Source organism: Schistocerca americana, chromosome 1, assembly GCF_021461395.2.
Source record: "Schistocerca americana isolate TAMUIC-IGC-003095 chromosome 1, iqSchAmer2.1, whole genome shotgun sequence".
NCBI classification, from domain to species: domain Eukaryota; kingdom Metazoa; phylum Arthropoda; class Insecta; order Orthoptera; family Acrididae; genus Schistocerca; species Schistocerca americana.
Genome location: NC_060119.1, coordinates 204736337 through 204756186, shown reverse-complemented (window position 1 = coordinate 204756186; position 19850 = coordinate 204736337). Strand labels below are relative to the sequence as shown.

At 42.4% G+C, this 19850-nt stretch overlaps 1 protein-coding gene across 1 annotated transcript in view; it reads right to left on the bottom strand.

Moving 5' to 3' along the window:
- Nucleotides 1–19850, bottom strand: part of LOC124618725 (protein-tyrosine sulfotransferase-like) — a 376746-nt gene that overhangs the window by 59189 nt on the left and 297707 nt on the right. The window contains exon 4 of the mRNA XM_047145375.1: nt 3690–3798. Within this exon, the coding sequence (XP_047001331.1) occupies nt 3690–3798 (109 nt within the window). The remainder of the gene's footprint in view (nt 1–3689; nt 3799–19850) is intronic.

Here is a 19850-nt window from a genome sequence, read left to right as displayed (position 1 = left end):
CCCATAGGCACTAGTACAAAGGATTCAGGTCCAGTGAACAGGAAGACCGTGCAGTCGGACGTCAGCGACCAATACGTTGCCCATGAAACGTTGCGGAGTGTAATTGTCGCACCATTGGTAGAAGATGGGGTGGTGTCCCGTCGTACATAAAACACCATCGCTGTCTGTCTGTAACGGTAACGTTCTCCAGTAGCGGTGCTAATTCAACACACAAAACTCTGCTACGCTCACCAGTTGTTTATATGTTTCCTTAAGTGTATGCCCCTGTGAGTACGTCACTGGTAATTGCTGTCCATGACGCTGAATGGGCCCTGATGCCGCACCTCCAAGACTGGTCGAGGACTTTCATCTCCACACGCGTGCATATTCTGGTAATATACTATGCGATTGCTTATGAATATGTCTCACAGTCAGGCTGTGAACAACGGGCCTTCAGCAACCTGTTATAGAATCCATTGTCAGACATTGTACTCATTACAATCTTTTTCTGAGTGATCCGTCTTCTGATTTTTTGATGTGGCCTGCCACGAATTCCTCTCCCATACCAGTATCTTCATCTCAGAGAAGAGCTTACAACCTACGTCGTCAGTTATTTGTCGTATGTGTTCCAATATCTGTCTTCTTTTGCTGTTTTATCCTCTAGAGCTCCCTCTAGTAGTATTGAAGTTATTCCCTGATATCTTCACACAACCCATACAATTTTGTCATTTCTTCTTGTCATTGTTTCCTATACTTTCCTTTCTGCAGAGAACTATCTCATTTCTTATCTTATCGGGCCATCAAATATTCGACGTTATTCTGCCGGACTACGAGTGCTTTCGGTCTCTTCTGTTGCGTATATCCCACAGTCCGTGATTCACTGCCATATACTGCTGCACTTCTAATGTTCGTTCTCATCTCGGAAATTTCTCTCTTCCATAGGCCTATGTTTGACACTAGTAGACTTCCCTTGGCCAAGAATTTCCTTTTGGCTGTGGTAGTTTCTTTTCATATCCGCTGTGTTTCGTGCTTCATGGGTTATTTTGCTTTCAAGACAGCAGAGTTACTTAACGTCATCAACTTTGTGATCAACAATTCTGATGTTAAGTTTCTCGTTAGTCTCGTTTCTGCTACTTATCATTACTTTCCTGTTTCTTCGATTTACTCTCAATCCATATTCTGTACTCATTCCCTTCAACACATCGTGTAATTCTTCTTCACTTTCATTGAGGATAGCAATGTCATCAGCGAATGTGGTCATTCATATCTTTCCACCCTGAATTTTAAACCACTCTTGAACTATTCCGATTCCTTTATTTCGTCATTGCGTCTACACTATAGTCCGCCTCCATAGCTGAGTGGTCAGCGTGGCAGAATGTGATGCGCGGGGCCCGGGTTCGGTTCCCGACTGGGTCGGCATTTTCTCCGCTTTGTGTTGTCCTTATCATTACATCATTTTCATCCACCTGCAAGTCGCCGAAATGGCGACGACTATAAAGACTTGCACCAGGCGATCGGTCTACCTAGCGGGAGGCCCTCGCCACACGACATTTCATTCCATTTCATCTACAGTGTACACACCGAACAGTAGGGACGATCTCTGTCTTTGACCCTTTTCAATCCGGGCACTTCGTTCTTGGTCTCTCAGTCTCATTGTTCCCTCCGGATTCTTGTACATTTTGTATATTACTCGTCTTTCGCTATTCTCAGAATTTCGAATAATTTGCACCATTACCCGGTGTAGAAGGCTTTTTTTATAGGCCTTGTTTTCCTGCTTTGGACTGCCGTAACAGATATGTCGTGTTAAAGGTCTAAGAACTTTCAGCATTCTACTCGATGATGGCATAAAAGTCAAAATATAAATTGTACAGAAAATAAATACATTAATACGAAGTTAAATGGCGGCTTATTGTTTCAACCAGAACAACAAAAACCTATGAAAGTGTTTTGATTTTTCTTCAACCTTTCTTCCATTATCAAGCGCAACGTTAGGACAGCCTGTCTGGTGCCTTTGCCTCTCTTAAAGTAAAACAGATTTCTAATCGATTTATATTGCTATATTGTCCCTGCACATTTTTGTATTTCCTCTTTTTATTTATAAACTGAAGTACTTCTGTTTCTTCGCAGTTACCGTCCCTGTACCTTCTAACTATGTTGTCTGTCTAGCATCTGTGATTGCTTTTCTTCGGACGGTTCTCTTACACTTCAGTCTACTGTTTATCATTACTAAATTGCGATCTTGGTCTGTATCTGCTACTGGGTCGCTTTACAATGCAATATCTGATTTCGGAATCTCTGTCTGCCCATGCGCGTTTTTAAAGTAAACCTCCCCCTCTTGTGATTAGTGAATAGAGTATTCACTATTATTAACTGAAATTTATTGCGGATATCAATTAGTCTTCTTTCTCTCTCACTCCTACCACCAAACTCATATTCTCCCGTAACCCTTTTTTTCTACTCCTTGCCCCACAATCGAATTCTACTACACCATGATTATTAGGTCCTACATTTTCATCTATATTGAATTATTCCAATATTTTCAGATAATTTCTCTATCTCTTCATCTTCTGCTTGCGACGTCCGCATGTATTCCTGAACTATTTTTGTCGGAATTGGTTTGCTATCGATTCTGATGAGAACTACCCTATCACTCAAGTGTTCGCAGTGACTCACTCTTTGCTCTACATTCCAATTAATAACGAATGTTACTTCCATTATACCATTTTTTGCCGCTGTTGCTATTTCCCTGTACAGATCTTTGCTCAACATTCTAATTAATAACGAATGTAACTCCCGTTATACCATTTTTTGCTGCTGTTGATATTACCCTGCACACATCTGACCAGAAATCCTTTTCTTCTCTCCATTTCACTTCACTTACTCCCGCTATATTTAGACTGAGCCTTTGCACTTCTCTTTCCATATTTTATTGCTTCCCTAACACGTTCCAAATTCTGACAATCCACAGTCCGACTCGTAGGATGATATCCTTTCGTTGGTTACACCATCTTTTTCTCATGATCGCGTCTATCTTTGCAGTCCGCTCCCTGAGATCCGAACTGTGGACTATCTCGGTATCTTTGCCAAAGGAGAGATAATCATGACACTTTCAATTACAGGCCACATGTCCTGTGGATACGGATTATGTATCTTTAATGCCGTGGTTTCCATTATCTTCTGAATCGTCATGCCATTGATCATTCCTCCGCCGTTGAAGTGTAGCTTCCCACACCAAGAGTAGGAGAGTCCCCTTAGCTCCTCTACGCTTCTACGCCGTCTTTGACAAGGCCATTGGCAGGACGAAGGTGACTTCTTATACTGGAAGTATTTTCCCGCCATTGCTGACGAAATCAATAGCGGGGATTGAACCCAGGACTGAACATGTTTTGATTACCTTTGAGAGAGACTACCACGAGTCCATACGAAAGTGATAAAGGAATTTCTTGTTCAGAACTGTCCGCACAACAGAATCGTTGAGACCTAACAGCAACTGCAATTTTTCTTACACTTGTTTATGATTCATTTTATGCATGTCGAGATAACTTGCTCCCTTATCTGCAACGTGGAAACTACGCGGGGCCTACCGCAGTCTATTGTCCTCGCTGTAAATAATCCTTCGGGGAATAGCCTGCAGTATAATTTGGCAGATGGACTGGCGCACGCCTTGTGACCACTTGCCAGCCCTGCAGCAGCTGCCGCGGCGTGTTTACCTCTTTAGAGAGTCCAGCCTCCTCGAGCCTGACGCTCTCCTTCTGCGACTTGAGCCAGTGGGAGCGCATCTGCAGGATGCGGGGGATCACGCGCGTCTCCTGGCCGCACCTGCAAACGGGCAACACCAAACAACCACTTGCTGAGTACACAGACCACACACGTCATTGTACACATTATGGAATCATCTCTTCAAGCACTATTTATGTCATGGTTTTAATAACGTTGCCTGACAGAAAAAACTGAAGCATCAAAAGGGGAGGAGGAAACGAAACCTCACAGGCTGAGATGATATGTGATGTAACTTCATTGGTTACAAAATCGAGCAAAATTTACAAAGAATAGGGTAGCGTGACGCCACTTGTCAGCGTGACATTGCACTCGTTCTGGCATGGATGTATGCAGTGAACGATAAGAAGAGGTTTGCTACAGAGTAGTGCAGCAGTTGTCGTCGTAGGGAAGCTGGATAGGAGTAGAAATCACTAGCGAACATGTAGCTACAGTAAACAGAAGTTTTACTTGTAATTTTCTCTGAGCATTGCAAAATACTTTACAAAAGAAGTCCATCCATTATAAGGAGCTAACTAAGCGTCATGCAGTGAGAGGTTTCATCTACTAACACATGACCGAACTATCGAAAGCTAAAACTAAAGACTGTTGAAGATTGCAAGAGAGACTCGGCCGAGTAGCCGCCGCTGGCCATCCTGTATCGTGGCGGCAGAGGGCGCTCGTAGTTGGAACTGCTGAAGGCGTGGCTCAGCGGCCGCGCATCATTGGACCCAACGGGTCAGAATACGTCGGAAACATGCGTTTCCGCGTCCAGCTATGAGATGTTGGTGGGGATGGTATCTCCTGAGGCAAACTGACCCACAACTTTTAAACTTCTTCTTGATATCCCAGATACTGGCTCTGGTACGGCTGCTCCTACACGTGTTGTGTTGGAAACAAATCTGGGGACCTTGTTGGCCACAGGATTGCCTCAGCAGCACACAGACAGCTAACAGAGTGATGTGACATGTGTAGATGAACATTGTCATGTTGAAAAATCATCAAAATACTGTTGCATGAGATAACACACGAAGGTGCAGGATGTCCATTCATTCAAGATTTTAGATGGTTCCAGGAGAAAAATAAACTGCAGATGGAAACCTGTGTCTGAAACCGTCATATTCCAAGGAAACGGAGCATCACATTTATGAGTGGCAAGGTCTTTCTACCCAACAGCTACCTCCATCTTCTCCACTGCCGTTCGTGGCAGTCGGTCGCGACCACTGAGTAACACTGCGAGACGTTCCGGCTATAGTCCATCAGCGTACAAAGTCACATTTGCTGCCGAAGCGGTTGTTTAGTGGCAGGCGCTGGCCTGTATAAATTCGACGCTTTGTAGCCTCGTTGGATGACGTTCCTGGACACGAGTTCCTGTCCTCGACTTGTTCTTCAAGACACCCTCTACAAACCCTCGAAGTTTGTCGCAACAGTTCTGGGACACGCTTTAGATGCCATCCTCAATGCTGTCGACTACCATTAACGACAAAGGGTAATGGCATTATTATGCATTTATACAAGTAACGATAAATCAATGCTTCTTTCATTACAATTCCTTATTATACCCCGCCACGAATGTAGCACTGTTGTTACAACTTTTAGTGTCATTCCTGAGGGAACATGATGTTTTTCTTGGAAGATAAGACAAAAATAAGAAGACCTAAAAAAAAGCACTGGCAGACTTTCCCTATTGTGCTAACTATAGTTACGCACATAACATTTGTGCAATTTACACTGAAGTATTAACATGACAATAAAAAAACAGATACACCTAAATCTGACACTATATATAGGGAAGCTTTGATGATGCGAGCTTTGTTGATTTACTACTAAACAAAGAAACAACGAGTGTTTACAGATGTAACAAAACCTTGACTTCTGATGTAATGTCCCCTCAGTATGTAGTACAATCGTGCGGAGATGAGCAAAATGTGTGATAAACTGAACGTATGCTTACTTTGTCAGTTATGTTTTAGCTATGTACTTCTTATAGTTATGCATACGTCTTAACAATTCCTTAGCAGTTATCAATGTTTGTTGCACGTTTTCCGTGTTCTTGAATTCACAATTATTTTGTAACTTTTACTATCGTTTGTGCACGTGGTTACTCATTAACATACACTGACGTTTTCTTTTCTTATCTTCACGTGTAGACAGGTTACATGAGTAGTTTCTGTAATTAACAATTTTAATACACGTGGAAGGAAATTGTTCTCTCTGTGGAACATCACCTTGACGAAGCACTGTCCATGTGGGTGGAGAGGCTTGGGTATCCGCTTGAAGCTGAGGCCTACGCTGAAGGTAGAGGACCAACTGCCGAAAAGGCCTCAGCTGATGGATCAGACTAGGCGTGTCCCACAACGTCCCATCTTCCCTATCCACTCCTAGTCCTTACCCAATTTCCTTTCCTAACCCAAAGTGTGATGCAATCTGTGCCGAGAGGTGCGTGGCACTTGGGAAGGTGTGTCACAAACGGAGCCTCTGGGATACCAGGTATCCTCCCTGAGTAAGTGGCCTTACAGACAGCTGGGTATTTGTGGTGTGGACCATGTAAATCCCCAAATCTCATGGGACCAATATGGACATGAATAAAGAAAATAAATTAAAACAAACTGAGGGGAAAACTTAGACACCCAAACATCGGAGCCAGGACTGATGGAAGGCATTCGTACTACTGAATCAGGGTCTGGATCCGAGCCAGAAGTGGAAACTGTAACCAAGAAGTTGGATCAGATCAAGATTAAAGCCTTGTATGGGGCCCAGAGGAGAGAAATACTCAGGGAACAGAGAAAACAGGCAGGGAAAGAATGGCTTCCTAAACACAAGTGCAGGGAAGTGAAGGGGCTTGAACCTAAGACCCCCAAGAAAAAACTGTCTCAGGTTGAAGGGGATACGCAGACCCCCACAACGTCGAAGACTGGCAGCAAGAGGATAAGGGAGAAATCTAAGACTCCCTCCTCCATGGATAACTGAGCCCAGAAAAAACTAAGAAACAGGGAAACAGGTCTATAGTACTGCAGTCTCGGTTTTTAAGATGGCAGTTATCCAGAAAGGCTATTCACTGGTAGCCATCACCTCACAGCTGGAGGAACTTGTACAGATGCCCCTCTTTGAAAAGAATGGGTGGGAGGGAGGACGCTGGTCCAGGACACAGCTTCAGGAGGGTCTATCTAGATCATGGTGCCCTCATTTTTATCTGTGAGGAGGTGCAAACGGTGGAATTGCTTACGGACAAGGTGCCCATGATAAACCCTTGGGAAGATGCGAAGCTGCTGGTCAGGATGGCAGCGGAGCTTCTTATGACCGCAAAGGTACTAAAGATCCTTAAGGATGTCTCCCTATGTTTCTGTTCAAGAAAATAGGAGCCCAGAACCCAAAAGTCTCGACAGAAGACTGGAGAGTGATCAACTAGAAGGTTGTAACAGAAGGACGAAATCTAGTGGTGGAGGTCGGAGAGAAGTCTCTGAAGGCGATGCAAGACCTGAAATTTTTTTAGGGTTCTTGCAGGCCATCCTCAAGGTTATTAAAGACCTCAAAGGCAATGATGGCAGCAAGACGGAGACTGGAGGTGCTGCAGATTAATGTGCAGCACATTAAAGGGGCCTCTGCTGGCCTGAGCCGCTGCCCGGGGAGACAGGAAGTGGACCTGGCCGTGAGAAAAGAACTCTACTTATATAAAGGGGGTATATCAGGCCTTGGTGGCACTGTTGATAAGCTGATTTAACCTAGAAATCTAAGGAATTCCAGAACATGCACCTATGTAGGAAATGATGGATTTCTGCTCCAGGGACATAGTGACCATTAGAATGCAGCAATGTGAGGAATGTATCACGAGGGAAATTGTTTTAGCCTTAGCATATCTTCCTTACAAAGACAGCTCTCCTCCTCCTTTCGAGGTGAGGAGACTGGTAGAAGCTTGCCATCGGCAAGGTGACCAACAGTTTATGGGATATGCCGCCAATGCCCACAACCTAGTGTGGGCCAGCAAGGACCCCAACCGTAGAGGTGAATACCATCTTGAATTTCTTTTAGCTAACAACTTGTAAGTCCTGAATAGGGGCAATGAACCTACATTCAGGAATATCACAAAGGAAGAAGTAATTGACATAACCCTTGATTCCATGATGATGTGCAGCTATGTGAAACAATATGTGGCATTAGAGTCATCCTCACCAGACCACATGTACATTAAATTCAAGGTTGTAATGGGAATCAGACAGACCATGACCTATAAGAGGGTTGGGGGTTTGGTTGGGTTGGGTTCTTTAGAGAAGGAGACCAGACAGTGAGGTCATCGGTATCATCGGATTGGGGAAGAAAGGGGAAGGAAGTCAGCGGTGCCCTTTCAAAGGAACCATCCCGGCATTTGCCTGGAGCTATTTAGGGAAAACACGGAAAACCTAAACCAGGATGGTCGGACGTGGGATTGAACCTTAGTCCTCCCGAATGCGAGTCCAGTGTCTAACCACTGCGCCACCTCGCTCGGTGACCTATAATAATCCTAGGAAAACAGACTGGGAGACATATAGGAGGGACCTCGACTTAGGCTTATCAGAAATTAAAACCTCGGTAAGTTATCCAGTAGAGTTTGAGCAAGTAGCAGAGGCTATTACCTCTGCCATAGTGACCTCACATTACGACAACTGTTCAACCACCAAGAGGTGCACAAATAGGAGTGTGCCTTGGTGGAATAATAACTTGGAAACGCAAAGAAAACAGGTACAAAGATTGTTTAACCTTGCGAAATGTAAAGGGCAATGGGCAAAATAGCGTGAGGCCCTTGTCAACTACAACCCTGCAATCAGACAACCAAAGGAGGAATCCTGGAAGGCATTCAGTGAGGAAGTGAAGAGCACGGTTGCTCAAGCCAGACTTCACAGAATCCTCACTAGAGTACCAATCAATTCAGGAGGTACGTTGAGGACAGATGATGGGGAATGTACAGAGACAGCACATGAGACGCTAGAACTACTCCTCAGAACTCACTTTCCTCAGTATCCTCTGCCAGACAACACAGACATGAATGTGATCTCAGAGAGACAATGGTTCTCAGGCACTCAAAGAGAGGACTGGTGTTCAGCCAGAGAGTGTGTGGACTTCACTGAAATCCAATGTGCGGTGGGAACATACCAACCGTTCAAGTCACCTGGCCAAGATGGAATCTTTCCAGCTCACCTGCAACAGGCAGGAGAGAATCTCATAAGAGTCCTATGCAGGTTATTCAGTGTTAGCCTAGCAGTTGGAATCATTCCCAATGCTTGGAGGGCAGCGAAGATTGTCTTGTTTCCAAAGCCAGGGAGAATTGATCATACCAAGGCCAAGGATATGAGACCAATCAGTCTGCCCTCCTTCATTCTCAAAACATTGGAAAAACTGGTTAATGTATACGTTGGGGAGAGGAGACTAATTAGGGCCCCTCTACATTCAAACCTGCACATCAACTACGTAAATCATGTGAGACAGCTCTCCAACAACTCATCAGGAAGGTGGAGAAAGCACTTCACTTCCAAGAAATAGCCCTCTGCATCTTCCTGGATATCGAAGAAGCCATCAGTAACACGACCTTCGATTCCATGGTAAGGGCAGCAGAGGTGCATGACCTGGGGACCACTATATGCTAGTGGTGAACGACCTCATTGAGTGAACCGTGTGTGGCTCGTGTTCGTGCCATATCTCTTTGACATCCTGTTTTTACCATACTGACACCTCATCTTAATTTTCAATTACTGGTGTCACTGAGTTGCTGCCTTGCCTGCCCGTGAGTGGCAGCAGCAGCACTTATCCATATAGGTCCTGCCGTATGATCTTTGCTGGACTGCTGTTACTTCCCGGTCGTAGTGTGTTGTGAATTGGTTCGGACCTGGCAGTGTTAGAGTTGGCACGCGGCGCAAGTTCAGTCGGAGCGCAGCAGCAGTGAGACCCGGACCGTCATGACTCGCCCGACGTTTGCCGACACACATGATTGGAGTGGGGACGACTCTGGTTGGTCGTCGGTCGGTCGTCTTGCCAGATGACGTGTATTTGGCTGGCGATTGCTTATGGGTTGGCTGGGTGTACCGATGCGTGTTTCGTCCCTGTTATTGAACAATCTCTGCCGTTAGCATTGTATAGTTGTTCGTGCAAGTGTTCGTGAAAGTTTGTGTAGTTTGTATGATTTTGACTGACAAGTTATTTTAAATGTTCTCGGCGTACTAGCTCAGGTGTAAGTCGGCTGGCGTGGAGCAGTGAGGAATCTCGGCAGGGCGTAGTTTGGCCGGGGCCTGCTGGCGGTTTCTACGTGGTGTCGGAGAGTGTGGCGCTGTTCCCATTGCTACGACGTCCATGGCGCACCGACCCTGGACACGACAGTTGAGTTTTGATTTAACCTGCCAACAAGTCAAGACTGTTCACATTGTGGCGTTTGGAGTTCGTTGTCGGCTGTTGGGATATTCCCACGAGCAACAACGTGGTTTACAAGTTATAAAATTCTAACCACCCTCGGGTGGAGTTTTGGGCGCCAATATCTTCTGTGTTGTTCTGTTGAACTCCCTGTTGTGCCCTGGTCGGGTGAAGTGGAAATTATCTTGTCGCTGGATCCGCTGACTGTCGCTCGGTTTGGTTGTCGTCGGATCGTGAATGGTTGGCCCGGCTGCCTGTCTAAGTGAGCGTTAGTGTTTGAATTACAGGCCGACCCTCGAACATCTGGGCATCCTTGTGTGTACTACCTTATTTTTTTTAACTTGTTCTTGTTGTTCGTACTTGTATGGTTTCTAGGCTGGTTTTGTGTTTTAAATGAGAGTTATTTTACTCTTAAGTCCCTAGCCTACTTTAAAGTACTGTTTCACGTAAGCTCTTTGGCATTTTAAAATTTTTTTTGAATTTTTAAGTCTTTGGCCTTCAGCCGGTTTGAGTTTCAGTTGTTTGTTCTTAAGGCTTTCAGCCTAAATTAAAGAACTGTTTTACCTAAGGACTTTGGTATTAAGAAAAAATTGTGTTTTGGAGTTTTAAGCGTTTGGCCTTCAGCCGATTTGAATTTAACTTCTTTACTTCAGCCTAACTAAAGAACTGTTTTGAGATAAGACTTTTAAATTTCTAATTATGCTTGCGTTTTAAGTTATTGGCCTTCAGCTATTTTTAAATTAAAGTGGCTTTCAGCCAGTAATTAAGTCCCTAACATTAAAGCTGTGTGTTTGAAATATTTTTTGGGCTCTTGTAATTTTAGACAATGCTTCTGCCAGGGATAAGCAGATGACCTGGTCATAGTAATACTGACACAGTTAGAAATATGGGACAAGGAGGTTTGGACATTGTGCAAAATTGGTGCATTAAACAGGATCTGAGGGTTAATCCCAAGAAGACTGTTGTGGTGCCATTTATGAAGAGACATATTCAACACTCAAGTTGGAATCTAGAGCTCTTCGATGAAACTCTAGCTGTGAGTGGGATAGTGAAATATCTAGGGGTAATCTTAGATGAGAAGCTAACGTGAATCCCTCACATTAAGTGTATCTGCTCCAAGGCAAAAAGTTCTCTAGTGAGTACTAGAAGTGGTAGTGGCAAAACTGGGGACTAAGCCCCAGGGGTATGCACTGCATATATACACCGCAGTGGTCAGATCTAGGATTTCCTATGGGGCCATAGTGCCGTGGAAGAAGGTAGAACAGCGGGTTGCACCTAAGGAGCTTTCTAAGGTGGAGAGACTGGCATGCTTAGCCATAACAGACAAAATTAGCAGCACACCAACCGCTGGGATGGAAACCATGCTGGACTACACCTTTGGGTCAAGATGGAGGTAGCAGCTGGGGGATACAGACTTAAAACTGGTAAAAACTTGATCTCATTGACAGATCCAGTATCACACACTAAGATAATGAGTGAGGTAAATATAGGAATGGCTGGGGAAATGCCAGTCGACTGTATAATAACTCCCAATTGCTTCAACAAGCCGTACAATATAATAATTGAAAGCAGGGAGCAGTGGGAAAAAACAGTTCGACACAGTATGGGGAATATTGTTTGGTTCACTTATGGGTCGAAATCAGACCAAGGCATTGGGGCAGGGGTGTACAGTGCTCAGCCAAGACTGGAGGGCACCATCTCTCTAGGAAAACTGGCCTCGGTATTCCAAGCTGAAGTTACTGCAGTCAGGGCATGTGTGGAGGAGGATATGCGTAGGTGCTACAAGGACCGTAGCATCTATATCTATTGGGGCAGACAGCCTTGAAATCACTGGAAGCTCCTGCAACGAATCTAGGATTGTTGCAGAATGTCACAGGGCTCTGGTGGAGCTAGGGGTAAGCAATAGGGTAAACCTAGTGTGGGTCCATGGCCACTCAGGGATCTGTGGCAATGAACAACCCGACAGATTGGCCAGGATGGGGGCAACGACTCCATTTATTGGACCGGAACTTGTCCTGACAATCACCAAGGCTATGATTAAACTAGAGCTACAGAACTGGCTTAGGAAACACCACATAGAGTAATGGACCAAGGTTCATAAACAATAACATGGTAAGGCAATGATGCCAAGTCATGCTTTGAAACAAGCTCTGTAATCCTGGGATTGAACAGGAAAGAGATCAAACTCATGACTGGATTTGTGACCAACCATGGAAATTTCAAACAACACCTGCACACAATGGGTGTAACGGAAGACTACCCTAAATGTAGGATCTGTGATGTGGGTGAAGAAACTACATCACTCCTAATCTTCGAATGCAGGGCATTGGAGAGAAAAAGATAGAGAATCTTCGGAACAACTAGACCTGAAGAAATTGTGTTTAACAAAAAACTCCTAAAGGGACTCCTTGCATCATGTAAGGGCATTGGTTGGCTTTACTAGATATACAGGGAGCGATACCGCACAATAAACTCGATTTCGGTGCGGGCAGTGGCGGGTTAGACCTAAGCTATTTTAGATTCCCTGTCAAAACCAAATCAGATCAAATCAGAAGGTAATTGCAGTGCCATGTACGTGCAAGAAGAATTAAGGGAATAAGATTATTGACGCTTATAATAGGACGAGAAACTGAGGGAAGAAGGAGAAGAGGGCGATCCACGAGTACATGATACTAAAATATACATTGATAAAGAAAATACTTAGTGTAGAAGAAGAGGATGTACAAGATCGAAATAAGTGGAGGAAATTGATAAAGATATAGTGCTGGATACTTGTGTACTACTACGTTAAAATTTCTAAGCCAATGTTATGTTGCAGAAAAATCTCGTTCTGTGGAAACCTCAGATAATAATAATTTCAGTATTAATTTTCTTCTTCGTTACATTAAAGCAGAAAGCTTGAGTGTGAACCAGTGCTTCCTGCTTCAATAATTAACGCCTTAGTATTACAGCATGTTTGTGAAATTTCTCATATAAAAATGCCAGTGACTATGGGAGCTATGTTATTTGTTATACTTATCATTTTGATAGCACTAATTACTACAAAGTAATGCAACAAAACACATTTTATCACTGGTATGACAAATGTCGATTTGAAAAACAGTTGTAAATGATTTCTTCACAAGCATTTAACTTTAACTCTCTCCTATCTTCGTATCAATGTGAAATGATCTTTCCTGGTGGTCCCCTTATTATTCTCAATTTTTTGTAGTTAGCTTGAATTCCCTATTTGTTTCTGTAGACGAGTTGACGGATGCAAAAACTATTAACTCGTGCTCTATCCACTCTAGTTGGTCAGGGAGGTAAAATCGTTCACTCAAATGTATGTTCTTATGAACGCGATTTCCTTCTTCATAGACTTGCTTCTTAATATTTTCGGGATATCGTCAACTGCCTTTGTTACGTAATACTGAAATTATTGCAGTGGGCAGATTCATATACATCGCTGTCCGGCTGTGATGATGGACTCAGTCGACCACTCTAAAATTAAATGAATTTTATGAAAGCGCTTGGCAGAACATGACAACAATTTAGAAAAGGAAACACTGTCCTAAGATTCCACAAAATATATTACAGAACATTAGGAAAGAGTTTCCTATTTAATACTAAATAATATTTTGGTAATCCAACTTTTTCAGTTGAAATTATTAATAGCGTAATGGGCACTGCATCGTTCAGGATAGCACTGCAAAATTCCATACGAATCCTCATTATATTTAACTATGGTCAACAACATACTGATGCAATGCGAATAGAGTATCACTTAATTAAAGCTCATCTACGTAAATGCGAACATGTCCAATTGAGGGCAGATCCAGAATAGTCAAAATTCAGTATAGCACAAATTAATCGGTGACGTGCAAATGAAGTGGAAATGAAACGAAAATGACATACTAATTGACACGTTTATATTAGCACGTATTCAAGCATATACATTTATTACTGTTGCCACAGTATGATTGGAAAGCGCTTTCAATAATCTCTAATAAACTGGCCACACTGGTGGGATGTGGCTATATCAAACAAAGGGAATCTGTATGGAAAACTCCGTGAGCATAATGCAGCTTGAATGCATTTCGTATAAAATGTCTTCGCTAACTGACCAGTAGAGCGTTAATAATGTCAGTTATTAAACACGAAAGCTGGAAAATTGAGGCTTAGCAGACTGGTAGTTAGAGAGAGAACACAAGCTCTAACTGGACAAGGATAAGGCAGGAAAGTGGTTCTGTGCTTCTCAGAGAAATAATCGTGGTATTCGCCTTAAGCGAGATTTAGGAAATTCACGGTAAGTGTAAGACTGGGTGGGCAGACTAACATTCCAACACCAGCCCTTCTGAACATAAGTCCATTGTCTTACTCACAGCACTTCCTCGTTCGAAGTGAATTGCTAAAACACTATTCTGTCAACAGAAGAAGCGTGACAATGTATAGGGACGATAAAAACTTAGGATGTGCCTAGATACTGAACAGGAACGCAAGGAAACTGGTAAACTAACGTTGTAGCCTCCCTGAAGTTCAGCAGAAAAAAAGGAAGCTTCTACCCGATGCTACTATCATTAGAATAATTCAGTTTTATGTAAAGGATTAATATAGTCAAATATGCTCTGCAACAACAGATTTTGTTCAGGTAAAATAACCCGAAGTAACATTTTGCCTATATGCAAAGGAGGTTGGTCTTATGTAACTACTTAGAACTATTTGTTGCATTTCTTGGGTAACTACGTGCAGTGAAAATTGCATTTTCAGTACTAGCAAAACTGTTATAAGGTGACCATATCTTAAGAAAACTCGATGTCATCTCACAGTTTACTAGTTTCCAAATAGCTAAAGCTATTGTACAGATAAACAAAACCATCGTGAACCAAACCCAATTTTTATGTAGAAGTTAGAGAAGAAGAAACCCTGTAAAAAAGGAAATTGTTTAATGGAATATTGTTCTCACCGGCGCATCGTTTGTAGTCATGTGGTGCAATAATCTGACCTCAGCATCAACTCAAATGTAACTCAGAACAGTGTATAAACATGCGTAGAAGAGTAATTCTTACGAGATAAACACTAAGAAATTCCAGTGATTAGAATTAAAAGTTTGTTTGCAATATCTAATGTCTCCAATGGAAATTATATGTCTGCTAGTCAGAATAGCTATTGTGTCGGTGGTTGCAGTAAGTACCGCTGCAAATGTATTGCTATCGCTGCTACATTTCAACTGTTCAACAAATTCTTACCAGAAAAGAAGACGTTAAAAGATCACTCTGATTTTATATTTAGATATAGTCGTATTACATGAGGGGAGTCGGAATCAGCCATTTTGTTCAAACTTATTCGATGTATCTCCACGATTAATATTGACGTGACAGTATCCGATACTGATTTAAGATTACGACAGATAAATTAGTGAGACTGTTGCACGCAATTATTGGCTTCCTGAGATTAACTAACCTGTATATTAATCTCTTTCCTGATAACTGAGACGACTTGTGAGGTATAATATTAGTTGCTGGCTCATGTTCAAGCGTAACAGAGCGCGCATCTTCGGCATTTTTTTTTTTTTTTTTTGTTTCGTGCTAATCTATACTTCTTTACAAATGTGACTTCAGTTCTTTCTGTTACGCTTTTACGACTATACCGCTTACCCGATTTTGATAAAATCTGGAGTGGGGGAGGTTGAACGTTGATGAAGAACACAGGCTACTTTAGAAAGGGTGTAGTAAAATATATTTACTGATTTGAAGAATATAACGCGAAATATGGGACAATAATTACTCTTTGAAAAAGCTATTTACTCGTTGACTTAGGAAATAAATCATATCCGTGGAAATTCTCTTTGTTGGACATGTTCTACATAATACAACATAATGACTACAGTGCTATTGCAATCCTCTACGTGTTTAATCCATACTTCCATACTAATACCAATAACAAGCCCGTCACATTTTAGCCACTGAGCGTCATGCCTGTCTTATAACTTTCTTGTTGCGGTTAAATTTTCATGCACAGCTTGTTGTCAGGTGGTTAGCCTTGCTTTATCTGATCATGGATTCCTAGGTTTAGTTCCCGTTCGGTTTGCGTTTTTTCTGCTCGCGTCTAGATGTGTGCGTTGTTCTCATCATCATTTTGTCGTCACCGACGTGCAAGTCACCGAAGTGGAGTGAAGTAAATAGACAAGCACCAAGCTCCTGAACATCCCAACTAGGATCTCCTGGCCAATTAAGCCACACACACATTTCATTTTACTGATACACGAGCGTAGCCGTGTGAAACAGCTATAATACAGTGCTTATACAATCCTTAACGTGTTTAATCCATGCCAGTCCACAATTGCATACTGATATTATAAATGCGAAACTAACACTGGCTGTTACCTTTTCACGGCTAAACCACTGAACCATATCCACGAAATGTGGTGTGAGATAGCTGGAACCGCGATAAAGAAGATAGGCTACTTTACAGCTCTATAGTATAAGATACTTACTAATTTGAAGAATTTTACGCAAATTAAGGAAAAATATCTACTCTTTGAAAAAAACTATTTACTTTTCACTCGTGGACTTTATCATATTTGCGAAAACGCTGCTATTGGTTGACATGTTCTACGTAATACGATTCAAGTATTCACGACTCTACCGCGAACTAATTCCGGTGGTATTTGGTATGGAAATAGCTTCAAACCTGAGGAAGACCATAGGCTACTTTAGAACGCTGTATCTTTTTGAGTGTTACTGTTGTTGTTGTGGTCTTCAGTCCAGAGACTGGTTTGATGCAGCTGTCCATGCTACTCTATCCTGTGCAAGCTTCTTCATCTCCCTGTACCTACCGCAACCTACATCCTTCTGAATCTGTTTAGTGTATCCATCCCTTGGTCCCCCTCTACGATTTTTACCCTCCACGCTGTCCTCCAATAGTAAATTGGTGATACCTTGATGCCTCAGAATATGCCCTACCAACCGATCCCTCCTTCTAGTCAAGTTGTGCTACAAATTTCTCCTCTCTCCAATTCTATTCAATACCTCCTCATTAGTTATGTGATCTACCCATTTAATCTTCAGCATTCTTCTGCAGCACCAAATTTCGAAAGCTTGTATTCTCTTCTTGTCTAAACTATTTATCGTCCACGTCTCACTTCCATACATGGCTACACTCCATACAAATACTTTCAGAAACGACTTCCTGACACTTAAATCTATACTCGATGTTAACAAATTTCTCTTCTTCAGAAACGCTTTTCTTGCCATTGCCAGTCTACATTTTATATCCTCTCTACTTCGACCATCGTCAGTTATTTTGCTCCCCAAATGGCAAAACTCCTTTACTACTTTAAGTGTCTCATTACCTAATCTAATTCCCGCAGCGTCACCTGACTTAATTACACTACATTCCATTATCCTCGTTTTGCTTTTGTTGATGTTCATTTTGTACCCTCCTTTCAAGACACTGTCCATTCCGTTCAACTGCTCTTCCAAGTCCTTTGCTGTCTGTGACAGAATTACAATGTCATCGACGAACCTCAAAGTTTTTATTTCTTCTCCATGGATTTTAATACCTACTCCGAACTTTTCTTTCGTTTCCTTTACTGCTTGCTCAATATACAGATTGAATAGCATCGGGGAGAGGCTACAACCATGTCTCACTCCCTTCCCAACCACTGCTTCCCTTTCATATCCCTCGACTTTTATAACTGCCATCTGCTTTCTGTACAAATTGTAAATAGCCTTTCGCTCCCTGTATTTTACCCCTGCCACCCTCAGAATCTGAAAGAGAGTATTCCAGTCAACATTGTCAAAAGCTTTCTCTAAGTCTACAAATGCTAGAAACATAGATTTGTCTGTCCTTAATCTATTTTCTAAGAGAAGTTGTAGGGGTCAGTATTGCCCCACTTGTTCCAATATTTCTACGGAATCCAAACTGATCTTCCCCGAGGTCGGCTTCTACCAGTTTTTCCATTCGTCTGTAAAGAATTCGTGTTAGTATTTTGAAGCCGTGGCTTATTAAACTGATAGTTCGGTAATTTTCACATCTGTCAACACCTGCTTTCTTTGGGATTGGAATTATTATATTTTTCTTGAAGTCTGAGGGTATTTCGCCTGTCTCGTACGTCTTGCTCAATAGATGTTACAGTTTTGTTAGGCATGGCTCTCCTGCGGCTATCATTAGTTCTAATGGGATGTTGTCTACTCCGGGGGCCTTGTTTCGACTTATGTCTTTCAGTGCTCTGTCAAACTCTTCACGCAGTATCACATCTCCTATTTCACGTTCATCTACATTGTCTTCCATTTCTATAATATTGTCCTCAAGAACATCGCCCTTGTAAAGACCCTCTATGTACTCCTTCGACATTTCTGCTTTCCCTTCTTTGCTTAGTACTGGGTTTCCATCTGAACTCTTGATATTCTCTTTTCTCCAAAGGTCTCTTTAATTTTCCTGTAGGCAGTATCTATCTTACCCCTAGTGAGATAAGCCTCTACATCCTTACATTTGTCCTCTAGCCATCCCTGCTTAGCCATTTTGCACTTCCTGTCGATCTCATTTTTGAGACGTTTGTATTCCTTTTGGCTGCTTCATTTACTGCATTGTTGCATTTCTCCTTTCATTAATTAAATTCAATATCTCTTGTGTTAACCAAGGATATATATTAGCCCTCGTCTTTTTACCTACTTGATCCTCTGCTACCTTCACTATTTCGTCTGTCGAAGCTACACATTGTTCTTCTACTGTATTTCTTTCCCCCATTCTTGTCAATCGTTCCCTAATGCTCTCCCTGAAGCTCTCTGCAACCTCTCGTTCTTTCAGTTTATCCAGGTCCTATCTCCTCAATTTCCCATCCTTTTGCAGTTTCTTCAGTTTTAATCTACAGTTCATAACCAATAGATTGTGGTCACAGTCCACATCTGCCCCTGGAAATGCCTTACAATTTAAAACCTGGTTCCTGAATCTCTGTCTTACCATTGTATAATCTATCTGAAACCTTCTAGTATCTCCAGGCTTCATCCATGTGTACAACCTTCTTTCATGATTCTTGAACCACGTTTTACCTATGAATAAGTTATGCTGTGTGCAAAATTCTACCATGCGGCTTCCTCTTTCATTTCTTAGCCACATTTCACATTGACCTACAACGTTTCCTTCTCTTCCTTTCCCTACTATCGAATTCCAGTCACCCATTACTATAAAATTTTCGTCTCTCTTCACTATCTGCATATTTCTTTTATCTCATCATATATTTCATCTCTTCATCATCTACGGAGCTAGTTGGCATATAAACTTGTACTACTGTGGTAGGCGTGGGCTTCGTATCTATCTTTGATACAATAATGCTTTCACTATGCTGTTTGTAGTAGCTTACCCGCATTCCTATTTTCCCATTCGTTATTAAACCTACTCCTGCACTACCCCTATTTGATTTTGTATTTATAACTCTGTATTCACCTCACCAGAAGTCTTGTTCCTCCTGCCATCTAACTTCACTAATTCCCACTACATCTAACTTTAACATAGCCATTTCCATTTTTAAATTTTCTAACCTACCTGCCCGATTAAGGGATCTGACATTCCACGCTCCGATCCGTAGAACGCCAGTTTTCTTTCTCCTGATAACGACATCCTCTTGAGTAGTCCCCGCCCGGAGATCCGAATGGGGGACTATTTTACCTCCGGAATATTTTACCCAAGAGGACGCCATCATCATGTAATCATACAGTAAAGCTGCATGCCCTCGGGAAAAATTACGGCTGTAGTTTCCCCTT